Source organism: Delphinapterus leucas, chromosome 10, assembly GCF_059928025.1.
Source record: "Delphinapterus leucas isolate spDelLeu-1000000601 "Yukka" chromosome 10, BTC_Dleu_Yukka2, whole genome shotgun sequence".
NCBI lineage: Eukaryota > Metazoa > Chordata > Mammalia > Artiodactyla > Monodontidae > Delphinapterus > Delphinapterus leucas.
This window is the reverse complement of record NC_143138.1, coordinates 12,850,794-12,876,025: the sequence shown is the minus strand read 5'-3', so window position 1 is coordinate 12,876,025 and position 25,232 is coordinate 12,850,794. Positions and strand designations below refer to the sequence as shown.

Below are 25,232 nucleotides of genomic sequence, written 5' to 3'. Positions count from 1 at the left end.
TGTAGAAGTTAACAAATATGTTGGTCCATTGACCGTTTCCTCGGTTTTCTGAAAGAAAGTTTCATTCACTGTGCTTCTGATTTGTTCCCCGTGAAGTCTCTCTCACCTTTAGAATACGAAGGTGAATTAATGAAGAATCCTTTGTTCTTTTAGAAAACACTCCTAAGAAGGTGACACTTAACTTGCATATGAGACTCTAAAAATGTAGAGGTTATATAATAAATTCAAAGAAATTGAATTATGTATTCATTAAGAAGACATTATCCTTATTAGCAGAGACTAAATGATTACGGTTTTACAGAATAGTAAATACTTAGGAAGTACAGGAAAAGGATGTCATTGGCCTGGCACACACACCAGGGACTAGGTTGGCGTCTCAGGCGTGTCATTAACCGTTGTGTGGCCTTTGTCAAATACCCTAGCCTCTCTGGGCCTTAGGAAAATGAGGAAGTTGGATTACATCAGTGGTTTTCAAATGTGGCTTCAGAAACCCCTGGAGAGTTCTAGGCCTCCCACCAGCCTCTACTGAATGAGCTTAAAGGCTTGGGGGAGGGGGGCAGGTTGAGGCCCAGGGATCTCTGTATTTAATAATAGAGTTTCAGTTCATGAAACCACGAAATCAAATGATCTTTAAGACCACCTCCAGCTCTTATGTTTCAATGCCTATAAAAAGTAGCCCTTGATCATTTGGCCGTGATCCAATAAGGAATTGAGCCTCCAATAAGGGAAACTTTAAAATGGGAAGGGGGGATGGATTTGATCATTTCTGAGGGCTACTGCTCTCCCACTATCAGTAGAGTCTAAGATCTTCCCAAAGGAATAGAGATGAGAGCTGAGAAAGGTGATTTCTCCTTACCATCTCCCTGGAGTTGAAGGTGCTCCTAGATGTCCCCATGCCTTCAAGCCATCAACCATGGGCTAATTTGTCGGCCCTGTGGTCGGCATCTGAGCTAACAGACACATGATGAAAAAGTGGCCATATTCTGTCATCGTGCCAGACCAAGGAGGGGCCAGGAGAAGAAGTGTGGCACGAACCAGGCCCCTGCCAGGGGCGTTGACAGCTCCTAGGCCCCCAGAGGCACAACCTCTGCCCCTGCAGCCTGGGCACAGATAAGATCTCTGGGAGACGGGAACGGCGGGGGGAGCAGGGGAGGAAAGGAAAGTCGCAGGGATCCTGAAGTGGTGGTAATATCCATAGTGGCGGCAGAACAGTTTGCCAAGAAGAAAACTCTGGCGCTAAGTGTGCCAAGCATGTTTGTACTAGAATATGGGGTTCAAACATTCAAACAGAAAGAACTCTGTCTGTTTGCAAGGACTCATGTGAAAGGTTTGTTTGTCCTGAGCTGAAATCCAGGAGTCTGTCATAAGCTCTCTCAGGTCATCTTCAAGCCCCTCGAATCTAATCTCCCCAAAAAGGGAAGACAGAGGGCTCGGGTCTTCAGTTCTCTAAGGAGGAGTGAGACATTTTTCTTCTGGACGTCTCTGCCTGTGAGTATTAAGGAGAGCTCTGTGTCCAAAGTTCCTGCAGGAGGGTTAACAGAGGCGGAAAGTTGAAATAACCTTAAAGGCGCTGAAGCTGAGAAACTGCCGTCTTCATCCTCACAGCCACAGTTAGTTTTGGAAGGCTGTCCGTGGAGAGACTCAGGGCCGCCGTTCATTTAGAATGCAGCTGTGTTGGATGCCTCTGGTGTGTTGGCCCATTGGGTGCCATATCTCTTCCACACCTTGTCCCGGTCCAAGGTGAAGAAAGCTGCATCTTGCTTGAAGTTAGACCGACGAATGGATATCTAGATTTGCACTGAACACACGAGCAAGTGGTTGGTGACATTACAAAAGGAGTCCTTTTTGGTAAATAACCTGAGTTTTTTTTTTGTTTGTTTGAGAAGGCCAGATGGAAGAAAGCAAAGGATGCCTTTTCTTTTCGCTTATGTTTTGGAAACCTGGATCTCATCAACTTTCTGATTGGTTTTGGCTGTCAGGGCTCCTTATGGCAGAGCCACTGCAAGCCAGGTTTCTGAGGTTCCTCCTGACCCATGTTGGCAGCCTCTTAAAAAAAACTGTCATTCCAAGTTCAGCTAAAATATATAACTCAACCAATAAATACCATATAAAGTGTATGAATAGAAGGAGGGAAGTGTGGATTAACAGACTAAAAAGTATTAGCCTTGCCATGAAAAATACTATAAAACACTCTTAGGAAGGTTCTTGCTTATGTTATTACTTGTCCAGCAAATGTAGAGGCACTGACCCACTTCTCATGGTCCATAGTTTCCCGTTTCTCTGCTGGGAGGTTGCAAATTTTCTTGAAAAAGACTCCACTCATGTTTGTCATCAGTTTATCCTAGGCAGTGCGTGTGGAAGCGATTCAGCATCCTGATAAAAGAAATTAAGTGCTCCTTTTACCATGTTCCTTTCTTTTTCCTCCATGAGTGTTCCCTATTGCTTTGGGTGAGAAATCCTCGAATATCGAATTGCATAATTTTTGCTGATTTTGAAAATAAAAAGTGAGAACACATAGTCGAAAGGAAGAGGGAAATGCTTCACGTGAGACTCGATATTCACTGTGTTTGGATACAGATTTGGTCAGGTGTGGGGGGCACTCTGAAGGGGAACCAGCTGCTCCCCGAGAATGAGGTCAAGACTCAGTAGTTCTGTGCTTTTGGTGGCCGCATTACATCAAGGCTCTTGCGGACGTTACCGCAAAGGGGGACAGGTGACATCGAGCACCGTTTTCTGGGACTTGTTTGTTGTACAGGGAGCTCTCATTTTCAGGTCTCGGCTGTGTTCAGAAGAGTAAACGTTGGTACTTTCATCATGCATCTTTTTTTCTTCCAGCTTCTGTTATCTGCCACGTGTCTATTTCATTTGGCCTTGAAGTGCACGGTTCTTAAAATTGCTGACAAATGATCTCCATTTCACATTTTGCTGGCACCGTGGTCTCACTGTACATACTCCCGGTATGTTCTTGGGAAGTTGCATAATTGCAGCTACTCGAGTTGACTGTGCAATATGCTCAGTGACTAATGGCCTAATCAGGACTTGAAAAATATATAAACAGTTCAACAGAAGCCATTGATTCACTGAGCTCTTTTCAGCCAGAAAAGGGTGAGCTAATGGGAATGGGAAAGATAGAGGTGTGCAGCCGAGTCTCGGGGTATTGAAGTCAGAGCGTGCCCGCAAATCCCACAGATCCCATGCAGCCTTGCTCGTTGGTGGCTCATCCTTGTTCACATGCATGAGTCTGGAGGGCCCCAGGGTCGTTCTGATTGGCTCTTATGTGGTGTTCCTTAGTGTGCATGTTATACGTGCGACAGCTTTGTGCCTTTTCTCTAAATACTGCTGACTGTGGCAGCTCTGGAGAGGCTGCCGGTCTCACGTGTTGTCTGGGGCATCACCCTGGGATTCTTAGGATAGAATTACAGTGGAGACTGTTCAAGCCTGACTGCCGGGCTTACCTGGGCACATGGTTGATTGACATGTTCTGTCATCCTCAGGGGCACCTTTCCTTCCAAAATGTGCAGCTGAGATGCACAGAGATAGAGACTTTCAAAGGGACTGAGTAGTCCCCCGAAAGGATCCCCATGTCTCTACTTGGAGCACAGAAAAGTCCAGGAGGAGTAATAACAGTCATCACTGTCATGTCCCCTTTCCTTCAGAATTTATTAGATTGCCCCTAAATTCTGTGCCTCCCCCAGCATAACCTTTTCCCTTACAAAATTTTCTCTTAGCTCCACCACTAATTTAATTTTTCAATTCTTTGATGACATCCTTCAATCTCTAGAAGCTAGTCTCTCACTGATGTAATAATTCAAATCATTCCTAATTTTTTATGATGGAATTTTGTGTTTTCTGAAATAATGGACTGTTTCCTTAAGCACACGCTGGTTAATTCATAAAGGAAAAAAAAAAAAACAAGAGCCCTTTCACACTTCCCGTGTCCCACATTCATGGTAATGCTTGCCCTTCTTTCTGGCTGTTTAAGAATTAAATGGCCAGTGGGCTTCTTTATGTGTAATAGTGAATGACACTCATCAGTAGTGAATAACACTCATAATTTTTTTTTTTTTGCGGTACGCGGGCCTCTCACTCTTGTGGCCTCTCTCGTTGCGGAGCACAGGCTCCGGACGCGCACGCTCAGCGGCCATGGCTCACGGGCCCAGCCGCTCCGCCGCGTGTGGGATCTTCCCGGACCGGGGCACGAACCCGTGTCCCCTGCATCAGCAGGCGGACTCTCGACCACCTGGAGAGTCCTGGAGTGACTTCCCTGGAGTGGGCCACCAGGGAAGCCCACTCATAATGTTTTACTTTAAGGTTTTAAAGCTGCTGGAGTGTAGGTACACTGGATGAGAATTCATTTTGGAGCTCAGGACATTGTAGATTTGGGAACGAAAAGGAAGAAAGGGAAGGGGTAGAACAAGATGTCTGGGGACTAAGGGGCCTTCCTGGGGCTCCTAAAAGCAGTAGCCTTGTCCCAGGGCTGCCTGCAGCTCTGCCCCCTGACCCTCCTCACAGGTCAGTTCTGGGGCTGCTCTCCCACCACAAATCCGGGATACAGAGCCAGGAGGCAGGACAGCATCCTCACTTATTTAAGTCCTACACATTCTGTTAGAGTTATCAGTACTGGATGTGGGAGACCAGGGGTAAAATACTCCAAAACAGCGGAGAAGCAAGGGAAAAAAAAGAGGTATGAAGGGATTTAGAAAATATTTGGCACTTATTTGGTTATGTTTAATTTTTTAAAATAGCAACCAGATTAAATATTTTTTGAAGAAATCACTCTTAAAGTTACTTTTCATACCACCATTTTAAGAGCTCAAGATGTGAAGCCACGATTTTTTAAACTACAGCAACAATAAATTTATTAATAGGCGTTAGAGTTAAAGAAGCTTCCTATTCCAACAGAATGAATTAAAACCTGCTGGAAAGCACTACCACTTTAGCATGCTTCAGCTAAACCTTCCATTTCACTCTAGGGGTATAATACTTATATTAAGAGAGGAATGATTTGAATGTTCAGACGTTATTGTGTGACCCTCCAATGAGTCTAACTCAGCAACTCCCAGACTTTGTGTATGTGAAGGTTGCTGTCAAGAGTTGTCTACACAAAATCATGTTTGTAGTGTCTTATGGAAAAGTTAAGGGATTTTCAAAGTGAATTTGAATGATATATGACCTTTGTTTAATGTTTGAACTTAACCACCGACATAAAAACTCACTCTACTATTTTTTTCCTCCCTCCCTCCTTTCCTTACCTCCCTTCCTTACTTTTCTCTTTCTTTCCTTTTTCCTCCCTTTTTGGTAGATTAAATCCCACAGATTTTTTTTTGTGAAATTAAAATAGTGGCGTCAGTTTATATTCAAATCAGAACATTACTTGCATGCTGAATATTCAGATCTCTTAGAGAAAATAAATAATGAAAATATGCTGTAGAAGTCTATCTGAATTCCCCATCTTTTGTTCCTACTCAGCTTTCTGTCTTCAGTTTCTCATTTTTAGCTGGAAAAGTGTACCAGCCAAAAGACAGCCAGGTTCTTTGTGCAGCAAAGCATATCAAACCATCTGTAGATTAAAAAAAGTAACATTTTGGCGTAAAAACCACCTTCTGATGTAAGACAGAATGAACATGATAGTGATTGATATACTAGAGTACATGACATTGTTATTCAGAATTTGAAAATAAGATTTTCCTGTAAATAACTCAAGGTATTCCATAGTTGGTTAAGACTTATGTGCTACAAACATGTGCATTTTCTCAAAAATCAAGAGAAATTAAAGTAGTACCCAAGAAGTTAGATTTTGAAGTAAAAATGTCAGGGAAAATCCTGAAAGTAATTTAAACATTGGCATTGTACAGATTTCACTTATATCTGTCATAGAAGAGTAATTTACCCTGCATTTTTGCCATGTGACATCAACCCCATTAATTTATTTCTGTCATTTCTGACTGGCAGAATTAAAGTAATTCAGTCCTATAAAGAAGCCTTTTTTTCTGCCATTGTTAAAATTAAGTGGCACAAATGAAAGCTACATTTGATTGCCAGAATTTAGAAAAAAACCAAACAAACAACATTTTGGCTCAAGCAGGTCTTTTAGGCAAACAGCCATGGATGAAAGTTGCACGAAAAAAAACAACCACATAAGTTCATCATGTGCCAGACACTTTCAGACAACGACTGAATTTTTAAAAATTTCATAGACAATTTGAAGTGCATGGTAGATACAGAAAACAGGGTGTGATGGTTGAGGAAAACAATGAATGAAGAGCAGTAATAGAAGATTGTAAACAATTTTATCTGAATTTCATCAACTGCCTTTTGCCTACATTCACACTTTGTTATCTAGTGGAAAAACGAATGTAGGTGAACATTTAGCTTCTTAAAAAAAGGAATTAGCTGCTTGAAAGGACAGATGTTCGTGTTGAATTTTACCTGAAGAGTAACCCTCAAAGCACTTCCTTTGAAAACATATCAGCCTTCACCGGCATGAATGAAGCAGGATACAGGTAAAATGGGTAGAATAAACAGGATTTGGAGAAAAATCCTAGTATACAGGGTTAAAAAAAATTTTTTTTAGTGTAATTAATTCGACCATTCTAATACTGTTTAGACATTTAAACAAAATACATCAAAAGTAAGTTTGTGATATAAAGCATTGTTATAGTAAAATCTTTTTCACATGTTTGATCCTAGTCCTAGGACGGATTTGCCTAGAAGCTGCACTGCCAGAACTGTGAATAAACATGTTTTGTGGCTTTTGATCTTATATATTGCAAAATAATCTCCAGGTAGTATAAAAAAATTTCCCCCCAATATTGTTTTTTCCCCATAGCTAGCCATCTGTGAAAAAGCTACTAGAAACCACTCCAGACCTAAAGATGAGGGTATAGAGGGAAAATAAGCCAAGAGCTGAGAAATAATTTCATCTCAAATATTATAATCAAACATCTCAAGTATTATATGACTTTTAAAAATAAGTGTTGTGGGCTAAGCGTTATGTGACTCCCTGTCTTCTTACCTAGGTGAGGTTTTCAAATAGTGCTCGTTCTGGGGAGGGGGATTTAAAAATAGAAGACTCCTTCCCCCAGTCTGCATATAATACCTGTGTTCCAACTTGGAGACCTTCACTTGCCAAGTTCATTGCTTGTCATCTCCCAGGGCTCATCCACAGTCTCCTGATTCATGCCTTATTATTTGTTTACAGGTTTGTCTCCTGGACTAAGGTTGGAGAGCTTTTTTAGGACAAGGGCAAACTGCTGTCCCTTTGTACATTTCCCATGGTGCTTTATTACCTGTGGCCACTCAGACATTATTCATTGATTTTTTAAAAAATTGTTAGCTAATAAGTGAAAATAAAAGAGCCAAATGAGTTAAAAGCTCAGATCTGAAATGTTAACAAAGTCGTGTAGGGGGTACAGCAAACACGGGATAAAATGAACATGCTATGCTAGATCTTGTGGTGGAATAGAAGAAAGTCAGTGATTGTTGCTGGTGTAAAACTTGTCTTTGTCAGCTGAACATTCCAGAGTAGAGGCCAGTGTTGTAGTTAAATCTGTTCCAGAGAGGTTTCCAACCAAAAAGAATCATACTGAAATTCTTTGGTCATCATGAGCCATCCACAACAGAAAATATAATTTGTGAGTTGGGAATAAGGGTAGGAAACCCAAGTTTATATCCTTTTTTACGGGAAAAAAATATCCATTCTGCCGCTTGTACTGCTTTCTTCTTTTATGGCTCTGGCACACTCCTTGCCGTTGTTTATTATTATTTGTTATTATTGATTGTTTTATTATCCCACCACTACGTGGAGAGTGCAAGGACCATATTTTATTCATACGTGTCCTTGGGGCCTAGCACAGAGTAGGCACTCAGCAAATGCTGAATGTAGGAATAAGATGTTTCAGTTTCCCTAGCAGCGAAAAAGATATAAAACCACTGCTAAGACTAACAAGAGTTGGTTTCATATGCTGGTAATTTTGGGTTTAGAAATAAGGAGCTACTTTATGCATTATTTTTATAAGAGTGTGTTGTAAACCTGAGTAACTTTCAAAGTAAAAATTACAGTTACGAGGTATCAAATCTGGCAGGGACTAAAACCCTCTAACTCAGTCCTTTTAAGAGCATCGCCCGGCTCTTCTCCACAAGCCAGATAAAAGTGGTGAGTATAGGTTAGTAAATAGTCTTTTAGAAATCTTAGCTTGTATGTATTTTCACCAGATTGCAAACTCACCCAGCCTTCCTACTTTAGTTCCAAAGGAGGTGTCACCGCCAGCCTGATGAGGGTAGCTAGGTTGGAGACACAGTCTCCGTGCTGTTACCTGTCTTGATGTTTTCATTCATAATGCAGTACTTTGGAATTTGGTATTTTGGAGACAGGATGTAATGGTGTCCAAGTGTCTTTCCTCCCCACCCCACCCTGTCATCGTCTTCCCTGGCAGTGCCCTGCACCCAATTTTATTTAATTAATTAACGTATTTATTTATTTAATTTTTAATTAAAATTTAAAAAATTATATTATAGTTGGTTAACAACATTGTGTTAGTTTCAGGTGTACAGCAAAGTGATTCAGTTATACATATGCATGTACCTGTTCTTCTAATTCTTTTCCCATTTCGGTTATTACAGAGTATTGAGCAGAGTTCCCTGGACTATACAGTAGGTCCTTGTTGGTTATCTATTTTATAAATTTATTTTATTTTTATTTACGTATTATTTTTGGCTGTGTTGGGTCTTCATTGCTGTGTGCGGGCTGTGGAGTGCGCAGGCTTCAGTAGACACGGTGCGTGGGCTCAGTAGTTGTGGCTCGTGGGCTCTAGAGCGGCAGGCTCAGTAGTTGTGGCACACAGGCTTAGTTACTCCGTGGCATGTGGGATCTTCCCGGACCAGGGCTCAAACCCGTGTCCCCTGCATTGGCAGACGGATTCCCAGCCACTGCGCCACCAGGGAAGCCCCATATCTGTTTAAAATATAGCAGTGTGTACACGTCAATCCCAAACTCCCATAGCGTAGAAGATTCATCTTCACCTGCCCCTGAAAACTCTTTCCTTTCGCTTTCCCCCTTCAGGTGTCATAAATGCTTTAATTTCAAATCTTCAAAACAAATTGAAAATGTGTAACATCTTCCAAAAAGGTAAAAGAAAATTTGAGTCTGTGGCTGGCAGTGTTGATTGCCAAAGGCCAGTATCATTACCTAAAATGAGGAAAATCCAAAAGGAGCACGTTGTTTGGTTCAGGACCTTGGCCCTTAGTTCTTCAGGGTAACGTGATATTATTTTCAGACTTCATAAGAATATTGTTCACTTGGAGAAAGGCCATTGAGAGAAAAATGTAAAATTCTGAAGCCTTAGAATTAATTACGATGGCAATAGTTATGGAGGATTAATGTACGGAGGTTGCAGTTAAGTTGATCTGTTAAAATGCTACTGGTTATTTGTAGGTACCAAGGATTTATATGCATTATTCCCTGGAAGAACATTCTGTAAAGTCACCAATCTCTGCAATTTGGATACCCACCTCCATCGAGACTAGACTAATGGTGATCCTATGAATTTAATATCCAATCTTAGAAGCTGTATTTTTTTGTTTAAGATTTCAGTAAGGGGCTTACCTGGTGGCTCAGTGGTTGCGAATCCGCCTGCCGATGCAGGGGACATGGGTTTGCTTCCCGGTCCGGGAAGATCCCACATGCCGCGGTGCGGCTACCGTGAGCCATGGCCGCTGAGCCTGCGCGTCCGGAGCCTGTGCTCCGCAACGGGAGAGGCCACAGCAGTGAGAGGCCTGCGTACCGCCAAAAAAAAAAAAAAAGATTTCAGTAAGAATAGGAGCTGTGTTTTCCATTTACGGTTTTGCTATTTTGAAATTGATATGGAACGTCTGAATGGAATTAAGAACTACGTAAGACAGGATCTTTTAACATCTTGGTTTAAGTCATTTTCTTAGAACTTGTTGAGGAAATTCTCTATTTCTCTAGTAGACTGATATTCTCTTTCTGAGATGGTGGCTATTTCCTGGGATCTGATTCCCAAACATCTGTTCTGTCATCAGAGTCAAGCTAAGTCAGTCATCTGCATATTTGGTTTACACTGTGTTAAACCTTGTGATTGAAAGGATTTTTATTAATCGTGTAGAGGTAGTAAATTGCAGAGAGCTTTAGAGAGTTCTTTGTAACAGTGAAATAGCAAGCATTGGCCTTTATAGCGGCGGAATGGATTCTGAGCTCATTGGCAAGCTTGGGTTGTGGGTCATTGTGGAACGGCCATGTTTCCGTGGCCTGTGGCCGGGAGTAAGTGTAGTGGGGCCATTAAAAGAGGCCTGTGGTTGAGTTTTGACTTAGCGCTGCTTTACAATGCCAAACAGACTGAATTCATGGGAAACTTTAGTTTGAATGAGACCAGCTGCAATGTAAGCGAAATATATGCACATGATGAAGGCTTCCCCCTCCATGGGAGAAACTGGTGGAGAGGAGGAGAGAGCACAGAGCACCAGCTAAACTGACATATGCCTTAGACCAGTGGCTATCAGCCTGGGACCATTTTCGGCCCCCAGGGGACGCTTGGCAGGGTCTGGAGACATTTTTGATTGTCATAACGGAGGGGGGGGGTAGTTTCTGCTGGCCTCTAGTGGATAGAGGCCCGGGATGCTGCTGAGTATCCTACAATGCATAGAACGGTGCCCACAACAAAAGAATTTCCTGGGGCTTCCCTCGTGGCGCAGTGGTTGGGAGTCCTCCTGCCGATGCGGGGGACCACGGGTTCGTGCCCCGGTCCGGGAAGATCCCACATGCCGCGGAGCGGCTGGGCCCGTGAGCCATGGCCGCTGGGCCTGCGCGTCCGGAGCCTGTGCTCCGCAAGGGGAGAGGCCACAACAGTGAGAGGCCCGCGTACCGCCAAAAAAAAAAAAAAAATTATCTGGCCCTAAATGTCAATAGTGCTGGAGTTGAGAAACCCTGACTTAGACCCTCTCCTTTTTGTAATTTCCAAGGTGATAAACCAGGCTGTCTTGGTGGAAGGTGAGCAGATAGGCTGCAGGTCTGAGTGGCAAGAGCAGGATAAGGAGAGAGACGGGTAAGAGAAGTGGCAGTGCTGTTGGAAACTGTGTGGGCCATATCTCGTTTGTCTGCAATGAGCATTTGGGATTCTCCCTTTTTACCTGTGCGGGAAGGCTGGAAAGGATGTGGGCCACTGTACTGTGGCCTTTGTGTTGGAGGTAATCTGAGTGTTTATTTCCTTTTCTTCAAAGAACCCGGATGAGTTTTGTAGGGCTGCTGTAACAAATGACCACGAGCTTGGGGACTTAAAACAACACAGATTTATTATCTCCTAGTTCTATAGGTCAGACAGCCAACCCAGGTCTCATGAGGCTGAAATCAAGGTGTCAACAGGGCTCCAGGGATAATCCACATCCTTGCTTTTTCTAGTTCCTAGAGGCACTTGTGGCCCCTCTCTCCCTTCTCAAAGCCAGCAACAGTGCTTCTTCCTGTCCCTTTCCCCTGCAGTCACCTCTTCCTTGACTCACTTCGGCCAGCCTTTTCTACTCTTAAGGACCCTTTGGTTACATTGGGCCCCCCTGTATAATCCAGGAGACCCTCCTCATCTCAAGGTTCTTAATTGAATCACTTCCGTGAAACCCCTTTTTCCGTGGAAGGTAGCATTCACAGGTTGTAGTGATTAGGATGGAGACATCTTTGGGGTTGGGGGATGCATTATTCTGCCTACGCGGAACCCAAAGCATCTATCAGTGCCACTTTTGCTGACTCGAGCTAGATATTGAGAAAGAAGGTTTATAAAAATGGTTTGAAATAATCCTCTTTTCAGTGGTATAATTTCAGTGTTTTTAGAAGCAAGTTTTCTTTCATTTGGTGTGGTGTGACTACACTCCACTAGAAGGCATTTGGAGAATGTTTAAGGTAATTATTTAAAGTGGCAAAGATACATTCCAATAGAAGAGAAACCAAGAGGGAAACAGGTAGCGGAGGAAACTCCAGACAAAGGGTTTGAAAACTTGAATGTGCAGCTAATACTCACTTGGGGGTAAGGGGAGGACTGGTTGAAAATTCAGATTCCTGGGCCCTAAGAGCCTGGCTAAGCGGGTGAGGGGTGGGGCCCCAGGGGCTGTATTTTTAATGTGCACTCTCCTGTGATACATTTAACATAAAAGGTTCTTGGATCACACTTTGAGAAACAAAATGTAAATAACTTTTAAAACAAATATATATCTTAATAGTTTAGTGTAAGATAAAACTACTGCATAGTACTGGTATTGGAAGACAGAATAAATAAGTATGTTAAGTATATGAATTCTTGACATTCTTGTCATTTCAGTTACATTTGTGGGAATGAGATTTGTTTCTGGCATATTCGAATCCTTACTGTATCAAGCCATATTTATATTCAAAGTATATAATGATTTTGACCCTTGATTGTTCTTGCTAAGACTGTCATCTTCTCTGTGTGATTAATTGTTGTGTTGATATAAATATGATTTTGGCTTACTAATGTTCAAGAACTAATGACTCGGGAATTCACTGACTCCATCCTATATATAATAGTTGTATATCCATCCTATATATAGTAGTTTGCATCTGCTCATCCCAAACTCCCAATTCATCCCTCCCCCACCCCACCCCCTTGGCAACCACAGTCTGTCCTCTATGCCTGTGGGTCTGTTTCTGTTTTGTAGATATGTTCGTTTGTGTTGTATATTAATATATGACTCCACATATAAGTGATATCATAGGGCATTTGTCTTTCTCTTTCTGACTTGCTTTGCTTAGCGTGATAATCTCTATGTCCATCCATGTTGCTGCAAATGGCATTATTTTGTTCTTTTTTATGGCTGAGTAATATTCCATTGGAGATATATATATATATATATATATATATATATATATATATATCAATCACATCTTTAGCCATTCATCTGTTGATGGACATTTAGGTTGTTTCCATGTCTTGGCTATTGTAAATAGTGCTGCTATAAATATAGGGACGCATGTAACATTTATGAAATTCTTAACAGAATAGTTGCTCAATAAATGCTAACTCTAGAAACATTGATTAGAAGCTTTTTCTGGGACTTCCATTTTAGGAGTAGAAACTTAAGAGTTCAGAATTCCTATCCATCCAGTCCTTAAGGCCTACCTTTGCTATGGCGTCTTCCCTGATACCTCTCCTACATAAAATGATTTCCTTTCTGTAGTCCCATGGCTCTCCTCTTATTCTCTCACTTTATTGCAAAGAGGTTGTGCCATTTATGTACATACTCTCTTACCAGATGGAGACTAATCTTCCCAAGGGCATGATCCATCGTATCAAATACTTTATACTCCAGACAAGCACCTGGCAGAATTTGTTTCCAAAACACATATTTAATGCATATGTTGGTGAATTGACTACGATTTAGACAACATATGGCATCACCTTACAATTTGTCAGGTATTGTCTCTCACTTGTTTAGAAATTGAAAACTTGGCGATGACTTTTGTAAAATCAAATTTGAGAATAGTATTTACTAAGCTTTGTATGTGAATGATGTTACAATCTCAAAAATTAGCTAGAGTAAGTCTGTTTTAATGAGGATGGTTTGTTATCTAGATGACATATTCCACATGTAACATCCAAATGAACTATATAGCATTGAGCCGTTGGCATGTGATTGTGGTGAGCAGAAGCAGTCATTATACATTACTTGGTAAAATTCATATTCATATCTTGTCAGTTTACAGTGAGCCAGAGATTGAAAATAACATTTGTTTCTGTTTTAGTAACTGCTTTAAAAAATATCTCAAATCACTTTATTTTCTTTAGTTTGACTGCTAGTAGTGTTTTTAATATGTGGCCTTTCAAGAAGTAATGAAATTGCATCAATGCAACTTGGCAATGCATAACAGGACATGCTTCTAGGATTATTTTAAATGATTGAAAGTCAAGTTGAATTTTTTTTTTAAAGACCCAAAATACAGATGAGCCAAGTAAACCCAGAAAGAAATATGTGAATGAAATGTTGGTTCTTGGCCCTTTGCGTATTCTCCACATCTATTTTCTCCAGATCCCTTCTTTCTTGCCCATTCATAACAAAAGGGGAAGGGTGGTGGGAATCTCAGAGTATGTTCTATTGGTGTATTTTTTTGCATTCCCTTTTCTCTTCACTGATAGTTTGAAGAGTACTGTAGTTGTCCATGGTTTGAGGGGGTACAGCCATTAGATCTGTGTTTTCTAGAGACAGCTTTGGTGGCAGTCTGGAAAGTTGACTGGAGGACTATGAGAGCGGTTGGAAATCTTGGTGGACAGGCAGGAGGGGTGGGTGAGAGCAGAGGCAGCAATGCTGGAGGGACAGAAAGGGAAGGATTCAACTAGTGTAACCAGGAAGTAGAATGGTTAGAATTTGGTACAGCTCACCTGAGGAATAAGGGGGAAGGCAGAGGTGTGGGTGCTGGTTGTTTCTAGTTTGGGCAACTCAGTGATGTCGGGGTACTAGGAATAGGCTTAATGGATCCATAAAAGTGATGGGCCCCCAGACTCTCTCCTATCACCCAACATTGCTTGCCTGCTTTCCTTGATGACTCGTTAGCTTATTACCTCTTCTTGGTTGGGGACCATGGCTAATGGCATCTTCAGCTTCCCTTGGGTGGTCTGGGGTATTGGGTGCTTAGAAGTGAGAACAGGTGGATGTGGGCACCACTGATGTAAATGTGGAGGTGAAAGAGCAGTGTTAATCTAGAGCTGTCCTAGTGTCCAGTGTGAAAGGCAAGATAACAATGTTTACCAAACTAAGAATACTCCAGATTTCAATGCAAGAAGTTTGGTATTTACCAGGTATGAACATTAGCCCTTCACTAAGTAGTGCCTGATTCAGAGAACTTCTCTTTTGTGGTACAGCACACTGAAGGGGTTCTACCAAGATAGAAAAAAAAAAAAGAGAGAACGGGGCTTCCTAAACTATAATTACTTAAATGTTGCCATAAGTAAATATTTTAAATGTACGAAAATGGCAACCTCAGGAAATATGACTAAGAAGTCAAGATGTGACACACCCTTTTGCCTTTTGTAGCTGTTGAAAATTTCCACCAAGAATGATATATGCAAAGAAGGTTAAGGTCAGGCTGTGAAGTTTCAGAGGGAGGCCAACATTTTCATGGCCTTTAATTTTACAGAATTAAAATCTAGTGATGGAGCTTACAAATGGGAATCCAGTATTTAAGTTAGGTAATCTGTCATCATAATTAGATAAGAGCAGTTACAGTGGCTTTCCTTTCTTAACTTCTGTACAGAAATTTGGCATGGCAACAAAACAAAACAAGAAAACAGGTCTGCTCCTAACCACGTTGCTTGCAAATACACAAGTCTTGAACTTATTTGGTTTGTCTGAGAGAAAGAGGAGTTTGGGAGGAGAATGAAATATCTCATGAGTTGGGCATAGTATTGAAGGACTTTTGTTCTTATCACTTGATATTAGATTGTGTCATTTTATACAAAGTTATGTAGTATAATTTTAAAGAGTAACTACAATGCCAAGAGAGTGAGCTGGATTCTTCTGTATCGTGTAGTCTTTTTTGATCCACAGACTTTTTAATATTAAAATGAACATTTTAATATTCATTAAAAAGCTCCATGACACTTTGTGGCATTCATATTGAAAACAGAGATGTACAGCACACTTCCGTGAGGCATGGGACTACCAGGTAGCGTGTCATTAAGAATGGCTGAGCATTTAGAAAGCACAAGACATGATCAGTGGTTTTCTAGGTTGTACCCCAAATCCAGCCTTTTTTATTTTATTTAATTTTTTTTTTTTGGCCAAGAGTTAGTATATACTGTCTTACTTTCTCCTAAAATCAATTCACATTAGGATGGAATGTCACAGATAAACTGGCATGGAGCTTCTCAGTGAATGCCATTGATTGTATTGTACTATAGACTATTATTCTCTTTCAGCATATCTAAAACTTCTGGTTGAATGACACTGCTAATTTGTTTAATTGTGGGACTGAAGAGAAATATGTTTAAAAATAAAATTGACATAAAAACACATCCTTATGTTCTTCAGTGTTCATCCAAGTGAAGAGAAACAGGAGCAAACATAATATTTTGTGTTCAGAGATGTGGGAAGTGTTGTAGGAGATTCTCCAGAAGGTCTCGAGAACCCTCACCAGCTCCAAATATTTGTCAAAGATGAGACTCACACAAATGAGGCCACGTCACCCACAGTCAGAGAGTACGCAGGAGACCCATATCGATGGGGGTTCCGGCCACAGGCGCTTTGAGGAAAGGAAGAGCTGGACCAGTTCTGGGAGGAGAGGTGTCTTGAGCTGGGCCTTGGAAAATGATTAAGACTAACCTAGAAAGGTATTCAGTATGTTCTGAATGATTCTGGGTTAGCAGAATAAAGGCCATTGATGTGAGGGAAATAATGGGCAGAGACTATAGTGACCCGAGGGAACTAACGGTTTAGAAAGCATTTGCAAAGGATAATCCTACCTCCCTTACCTTACTCGCCTGCCTTAGAGATGACAGGCATTTCATTGCCCATGTTTAATAAATGTGCTTTCAGAGGAATGGAGAAGGGAATACGAGCTGAGGGTATCTTGGGTTTTGTTTACAGAATGTCATTACCAGTACTCCATCCTCATGACCTTTTCAGCATCAAAAGATTGGACTTGACATCATCTTGCATATGTGGCTTTTGAGTGAGACTTCACTTTCCACGGGTGATCATTCTGCTTTGGGAGGCAAAAGAATCTTGCTGCTTTGTACGTTTATCAGGGTGGGCTCTGAGCCGATGCACTGAACACCTCTTCGCTTTGCAACAGGAAATGGATGAGAGTGCTGCATGATTTGGGGGATAACTGCCAGAGGAAGAATCTGCATTACTGAAGTTCAGTAAATGGTTCATTGGAAATGAGGCAGCACAGTGAGGACTTAAGAGACACAGACCCTTTGGTGTCAGACAGATAGAAGTTGAAGTCCTGAATCTGTCACTTAGTTGTTCAGCCCTTCGAATACGTTATTTAGCCTCATTCAACTTCATTTCTTCGTTTATTAAAAATAGGAAAGTGTCAGCCATCTAGGATGGTAGTAAGGCTTAAAGAGATAATTTGAAAGCTAAACACTGAAATATTAGCTATTATTATTATTACATGTGTACATTGACACCCAGAGATAACCAGAGTTGTATAGTAGTTCTTTTTAGTTGTTAAAGAGATAATGGTTCATCACTACATAGTTACTTCATTAACTGATTTCATGAAACAGGCCTTTCTGATTCCCTTTCAGGGTACTTAAAAAGTTCATTGTCTTCAGTTAAGACAAATCCTTCCTAGATTATTAAGGCCTAGGTTGGAAGAAAGTGTTTGCCAAAGAAGTCTAAAATGTACACCTTTCACAGATCCCTACCTGGGAGAATCCAAGTAACCAAATCTTTTCTTCACTGCTAATCCTGTCCTACTTATCCCTTCATGGTTTCTGTCATGGCCGTGGCCAGCCTGGGTTAACAGGCCTTGTTTAGGCTCACAGAAGCCAAGGGCAGGGAGGAAACGAAGTTCTGTGCTTTTCTTCTGGGAGGGATCTGCAGAGCTTAGATCGTCACCTTAGTCAGCAGTTCTCACTTTGAGAACCTCCAAGACCTCTTTGGGTGGGCAAGAGGGAGGACACCTACAAGGTCAAAACTATTTTTATAATAGTACTGGGTATTCATTTCTGTTCTCTCACAAGTGTATGGTGGGGCTTTTCAGACACTGCATGTTGTGTGATGATGTTGTATAATGAACATTGGTTGAAAATCTGCGTTAAGTCAGTGGTCACTTCCAGTGACCAGTGCTTGATGTTACAAAATCATGCATGGGAAAAGATCCATCCAAAATGCAAGTCAAACCAATGAATTTTAATAGAACAGAGCACAAAGAGTTCATTGATAAGTTTCAGATTCCACTTTGCTACCACCCTTTAAGAAACTAGCCCTTGTCGAGTTTTGGTGTAGCATGAAAGAAGAATTTCCACCATTAGCTGAAAATGAAGCCCAGATTTTCTCCCTGTGTGCTGCAGCCAAACAACATATCACAGCAAATTGAATTCGGAGGCACATTTGAGAATTTAACTGTTTTCTGTTTAGTCAGACATTAAAGAGACGTGCAGAAACGTAAATCAGTGCCACTCTTCTCATTAACTTTTTGTTTTGAAAAAAATATGGTTATTTTGCTATTTTATGTAACATGCAATGGGTATATTGTTACTTAAGCTAAATGAATTAATACATATTTTAAAATTCAGTTTTCATTTCTAATATAACTATCATTAAATGTAATCTATGTAGTTGAAAGGGCTTTGGGGGTCCTCAGTGCATTTTAGGAGTGTAAAGGGGACTTTGGGACTAAAAACTTAGAAAACCACTGGCCTAGTGTATTGTTCACCAGGGTGTATACTGGTCAGTGCATGTCTACTGATTGCTTATTTCTTCTGGAAAAAGGTATTCTGTGTTCAAATATATTTTGAGCCAAGATGCATGCTTTCTCCCCTCTTAGAGATTTACCATACATATTAATATACCGGAGTCCCTCAAATGTGTTTCCCAAATTTATTCCAACCTTTTTTTCTCCTTTTTATTCTTAGGGTAACATAGTGTTCCATAATGGAATCTATCAGCCCATTAAACCACACTGGCTAAAATATGATATGTTACCCTCTCCCCATTTTTCAAAAATAAAAAGCAATTTTTATCAGGTACTTTCCTTGAAATTCATACTTCATTTAGAGGAAGGCCCATGGAAATTTACCACCTCATCTGACTGCCTCTCTTTTCCTCTCTTTTTAAAAAGAAAACTACTCATACCTTGTTGTATTGTACTATTTTGCTTATAATCTTTGAAGCTGTTTTGAACTTCTGTTTCCAAACTCATATGTTTTAAAACTCTATTTTAAACATTTTTCTGTGTTAATTAGGACACATCTGTTCCTTGTGTCCTAAGACAAAGTAATCTCATCCCCACACAAATTGTGCAAATTGCGCGTTAAGTCCCAGCAGCCTAGCTGTGGAGCTATTACTAACTACTGTTTGGTATTTTTAAATGGCAAAAGATACCTTTGGTGATGCATCACATGCCTTTATAAAACACAGTCGGTTTTTGTAACAGAAAGATTTGTAAATGGCAGTGGGTTTTGTATTTTTTTTTTTATGACTCTTCCTTTCCAGTTCTTTGGCTTCCATTGGTTTGGGGCACAATCCTAACAGTTAAAACAAAAGAAAAATATTCCACAGTGTGGATGGGGAACATGTTGCTGGCTGCTATTTGATGGGCGTTTCCCTCCTAAAAAATAAGAATGATGGATTAACCAGCAGCAGCCCTTTCCGACGACAGTGCCTTTCTAAATTTGCATTGAGGCAGACGTGCAGAGATCATTTCTTTCTCTTTCTGTATTTCACATGTCTGTGTCAAAGAAAGAATGGAAAAGTCTTAATTTGTTATAATAATTAAAGGGACAACAGCCTTTGTATTTTATACAGTTCAAGAGCTTTTGTTTTTTTATATTCTGGTCTTGCCAGTTCCTACTTAAAAACTTAATATTGTTGGGGCTTCCCTGGTGGCGCAGTGGTTAAGAGTCCGCCTGCCGATGCAGGGGACGCCGGTTCGTGCCCCGGTCCGGGAAGATCCCACATGCCCTGGAGCGGCTGGGCCCGTGAGCCATGGCCGCTGAGCCTGACACGTCCGGAGCCTGTGCTCCGCAACGGGAGAGGCCACGACAGTGAGAGGCCCACGTACCGCAAAAAACAAACAAACAAACAAAACTTAATATTGTTGGCATCCTTAGTGACTTTCTGTTGTGAACTGAAAATTGATGTTCCCTTATTATTTAAAAAATTCAAGCAGAATTTACAGTGACTGTCTTATTCAGTATCTTGTTTTTTTCCCTACCACTTAGTAGTTTGAGGGAGAACTCTTTACATGTGCAAAAGAACCACATTCAGTTTATAGGAATATATTAGAGCGTTAGCAAACTGTGCTGGAAATTCTTTGATAATTAAATCAGCCAGGTTAACCAGACTGAGATTAACCAGACTGAGGTTACTCTTCACGCAGCAAGAGGCTGCTTTTCCATCTTCTTTGACAGTTGAGTATAGATTGTAGTGTATTTGGGATATCAAAAATTGAAGAATTGTAAAGCTATGTGGCAACTTAAGAAATGTGGTAAAAATGCATATGGGCCGTTGATTATATGAACTATGTTGTGTGAGCACGTTTTGCAGTAGAAAGTCAGATTTCAGGTATGCACATTCAAAGTAGGAGAATAGGTTATTCTAGAAGGGTCTTTTTAAAAAAATTTTTTTATACATCTTTATTGGAGTATAATTGCTTTACAGTGGTGTGTTAGTTTCTGCTTTATAACAAAGTGAATCAGCTATACATATACATATGTCCCCATATCTCTTCCCTCTTGCGTCTCCCTCCTCCCACCCTCCCTATCCTACCCCTCTAGGTGGTCACAAAGCACCGAGCTGATCTCCCTGTGCTATGCGGCTGCTTCCCATTAGCTATCTGTTTTACTCTAGACGGGTCTTGACATGCGGCCATTAAGAGCTGAAGCTCTGGAGTCAGATGATCTGCGTTTGTTTCTTACCTCCATCATCCCCTATGTGTGATGTAACTTCTCTGTGACTCAGTTTCTCCAACTGTAAAAAGTCATCTAAAATTTCTAGACAGTGCCTTGCACATCGTAACTGTCTTAGTTATCTATTGCTATGTAACAAATTACCCTAAAACTTGGTGACTTAAAACAGCAAATACTTATGATCTCACCTTTCCATGAGTAAGAATCAGGGCGCCTCTTAGATGGGCGTCTCTGGCTCAAGGCCTTTCGTGAGGTTACGGTTAAGCCGTTAGCCCAGGCTACAGTCTCATCTGAAGGATGGGGGTGGGGTGTGTGCACTTGGGATCTGCTTCCAAGTTCACTTACACAGATGGCAGCAGGCCACGTGGGCCCCTGCACAGGATGGCCTCACAGTCTGGCAGTTGTCTTCCCCCAGAGTGAGTAATCCAGGAGAGAATGCAAGAGGTCCCGATGGAAGCCACAGTCGTTTTGGAGCCTCATCTTGGAAATGACGTTCCATTACCACTGCCCCACTCTGTTGGCTAGAAGCACTCAATCCAGTCCATACTCATGGGGAGAGGATTATACAAGGGCATGAATATCAAGAGGTAGGATCACAGGGAACCATCTTGGAGGCTGCCTATAACAGTAACTCATGCTTTCACTTGTATCTTCTGTCCACATGTCGGTGAATTCCAATGTATCCATCCATGGGTCTACCTGATACCTCACTAGGATGTCTAATAGACATCTTAAACTTAATATGGAAAAATCGGCCTCCCCAACACCTGCTTTTCCCAGTTTTTTCCATCTTGGTGAATGGCAGCTCCATTCTTAGAGATGATTGGGTCAAAAATTTGGAAAGATCCTTTACTCATTTCTTTCTCTTATACCATTTGTCAACTTGACCTTCAAAATAAATCCAGAATCTCACCAGTTCTCATAACCTCCTCCCCCAGTATAACCCCGTTGGTCCATGTATTGTCTCACCTGAATTTTTGCAGTAGCCTAAGTGGGCTCTGTTTTCAGCCTTGTCCCATTATAATGTATTCTTCACACAACAGACAGAAAGATCCCTTAAAACATAAGGCAGATCATTACCTTGCTCATTCAGGCTTCTCTAGTGTCTTCCCATTTTACTTAAAGTAGAAAGCCAGAGTCTGTACAATGGCCTACAAGGCCTTTTGTGGTTATAACATTATTTTTTTGTATCTTATTTTATAAGATGATATAAATATGTATAATAAATGCCGTATAAATGTATGTCTGTGTAAACACATATTAATATGTTTAACTTATCTAGAATTTATTTTCTGAATGGTGTAGGGGAGGGATCTGACTCTCTCCAGATGGAAAGCTAACTTGCCCAGCACTATTTATGGATTAGAACACTAATTCCCCACTGAGGGGTTATTCCACCATGAACCCATTACTCTCTTTCTATGCAATCTGTGTCTGGTTGTTGGATTTTAGGATAAAAATGAATTTTAATAAATCATATAAGGTAAAATTGTAGAGATTTTATTTGATATGGTATACTCAGTTGCATATAAAAACAACTTGAATTATCACTGAGAATTCGTTATGGAGAATACTTATGTCCCTTTATTTGATAGATAAGGAACTAATTCTACTTAGGAGATTGTGACTTAAATTTAAAAATCCACTTAGCTGCAAAACTAAGGTTAAAAAAAAAAATCTCACGGCTTTTAGACCACAGCTTTTGATTTACATTGATATAGGGTACTTTGCTTCTGCTTCTGCTTATAACTGTTCAGAAAATTATCAAAAAATACTCATCAAATTTTAAAATCCTGTAAGGATATCATCTGGAGTGAAATCCTTGTTTACGTAGCTAACTTTCAGTGTTCCGGCATATCAATGAATGCTCTAGGCCTCTGGCATTCTTTTCTCCTTTCTGGACTTTTGGTCTTATCTCTGTTTGTAACTTCAGCTGGCAAACAAGAATGTGCAGGCAAAGGAGATTAAACTCAAGCCAGTTTGTTTGGTGGGTGATTAGCAGCACTGCTGAAAAGTTGGCCGAAGGAGGGAAATATATTGCAGTTCTTGCTTAAAAGGAGGTGTGTAGAATTTTCAGTGGTTTTCTTTTGATAAAAATTGTTTCAAAAATTGTTTCATGCTTGTTGCACTATGTGTAATTGAGGGTCAGCTATAAATCACAAAATGAATCACTTTCACGTTCTTCACATCTACAGAGATAAGAATGGAAAATCTTGTCACTTAGATGAGTCTTTTTTTTTTTCTCCTCTGCAAATAGTCTAAGCCTTACTCCTCTGGACACCTGTCTTTGGCAGCCAGTAAAGGGCCCTGAGCTAATAATAGAGGCATTCTGCTTCCCCCAGATCAATTGGCTCTACTTGGTGACCAGAATATAGTCCAGAAAGAAATTTCTTTCTTTAGGGCAAGAATAAAACAGAAAAAGAGAGAAAGAGTACCATGAGAAAGTATTGTGCTTTTGGTAAACTTTTCAAACCAACACCTAACATTACATTCCGTGACATCATGCCCGTTAAGAGTCGGTGGACATGAGTGATTAAACCCAGAGTCTAGTCAAGGCACAGATTAACTTGCTCTGTGATTTTAAGAGGTTCCTCACCCTCTCTGGGCCAGCAGCTTTATTTGTAGAAGAATCTTGGACTAGATGACAAAGACATTTCCAGTTCTAAAGTACCAGGACGTAAAGCTGGAAACAAATAAGAGAATTGCAGCAGTTTATTTTTAGTAAAAGAAGATTGATACCAGCCAATAACTCTCAGTGGGCTCACTTAAATCCTTCTCTCTCCAAATTCTGTTTTTACCAAAGCGGTAAGCTAACAACAGTTTGTCATGCTTTGAACTTCCTGGCTCAGTGTTGATTTGTATCAATATGTTACTGTTAACACCATTTGAGTGGGAGCTGAGTTAACATTTCATGAAAACTGCTCAGAAAACTAATAAAATCGTTAGAACCTCACTTTCGGTGGGTATTGCTAGCATCAAGAAAATAAAAAAGCCTTTGCCATTTTCAGGCAGTCGCTCTTCCAGCTAGACTGAAAATATAACGGCCTTACACCCAACTCACTTGTTTAAACGTTAACCAAGAGCGGCTTTCTCCTCCTCAAAATCTCTAAGTGCCTCCGTGAATTTAACCAGTAATACACAACTCCCCCCCAAAAAAGCCCTTTTAAAAAACGTTGTGTATTCTATAAAGTAATAGCTTCAGAAGGCTTTCAAGGAATTGATTATTCACACAGCAACCTAGTGAGGCACAGGAAGTATATCCTCTCTCTTACAATTGGGTCATTTGATGATGAGCTTTGGCAATTGCCTGGGGACCTTTGGAGATTCATAGAGGGTTTACAGTTACAAGTAGGATGCGGTCACCGTAGTTAGAGAACAGGGTGACAACCTTCCAATGGGCTTTCCGAATAGATGCGGAAGAGCTCAGAAAAGGCTCAAAAAGGATGCAAACGCCTTTTGAAGACCGTTTCCAGGCTCTCAAATGGCCATTGTCAAAGAACAAACAGTGGGGTGGATTTGACTAAGCATCAGAAGAGGCTAGAACAACACCCTGTGACAAGTGAGCCTTGGAAGCTCACAGGGCAGAAGAGAACTTTTCAGAGCGACCTTGTCACACACAGTTCTAATGTGTGGGCTTTATCAGCTGCTCTGAGTGGGGGTAAAGAGGCATGCATATTCTACCCGTTCATTTCATATTCAGTGTGTAAAGTAAATGCCGCTTTCCAGCTTGGGTGGAGAAGGTATTTATCAAGATATGTCAAGAGTCAGAATGAAAACCCATCAATTACCTATTTGTAGTGCAAAATGGAAAATGTCCTGTCTGTCACACTTGGCCTTTTCTGTTCAATCGTAAGTAGCCTTCATTTAAAAATATTACTGTTGGCTCATTCAGTCTGAGTCTTTCATGGGCAGAATTAGATGAATTTTAATTTGAAACATAACTTTCTCCACTTTCTGCCCTCGAGAACTGCACATCAGTATCTCTGTTTTAACGTAATGAACCCTTCTTTATTTACTTATTTCGGTTAGTAAACTTGAAATTTTGCAAGCACATTACCAGTGGTAGATGTCATAAGATGCAGCACCTGTCGGGCAGGCGCTTTGTGTTTTCTTCTTCCTCCCTCCCTCCCCATCACCAGTATTTTGGGGCTCCATATGGAGATCAATTGTGCGATAGCTTCATTCTGGTAATTAACATGCTTGTTTGAGGTTATAAAGTATACATCTGAGAAAGGCCAGGGATTTCCCCCTGAATATCAACGAATTGCTTGAAGTGGCATTTATTTTTCATTCTGACTTGGTGTTGTGTTTTGTTTCACTGCAGCATTCTGGAGCAAAATGAAAGAGTTTATTTTGAGGCCTCCAAAGTAGTGCTGCTACAGACCATGAACAAGAAAGAGAAGACCTCAGCCTGCACGAACGGTTTTGAAATGCAGATGGTCTTGGGTAAGTCATCCGAAGGACTTGGCATTCATTAGCTGTAAATTTCATCCATCATCGTTCATTTGGTGTCCCAGGCCATCTTATTCAAGTTCATGGTTATTTCTCTACAACCCAAGCAACAGGATGTTGAGGAAATGTTGATCCAGGGCTGCTGAGCCAAGAGAGCAATGACACTGACTTAGTGTGTTCCTTTCT

At 40.9% G+C, this 25,232-nt stretch overlaps 1 protein-coding gene across 1 annotated transcript in view; it reads left to right on the top strand.

The window, feature by feature from the left end:
* Nucleotides 1-25,232, top strand: part of LOC149748138 (uncharacterized) — a 145,719-nt gene that overhangs the window by 73,202 nt on the left and 47,285 nt on the right. Inside the window, exons 4-5 of the mRNA XM_089918176.1 lie at nt 10,978-11,060; nt 24,919-25,040. Of these exons, the coding sequence (XP_089774302.1) occupies nt 10,978-11,060; nt 24,919-25,040 (205 nt within the window). The remainder of the gene's footprint in view (nt 1-10,977; nt 11,061-24,918; nt 25,041-25,232) is intronic.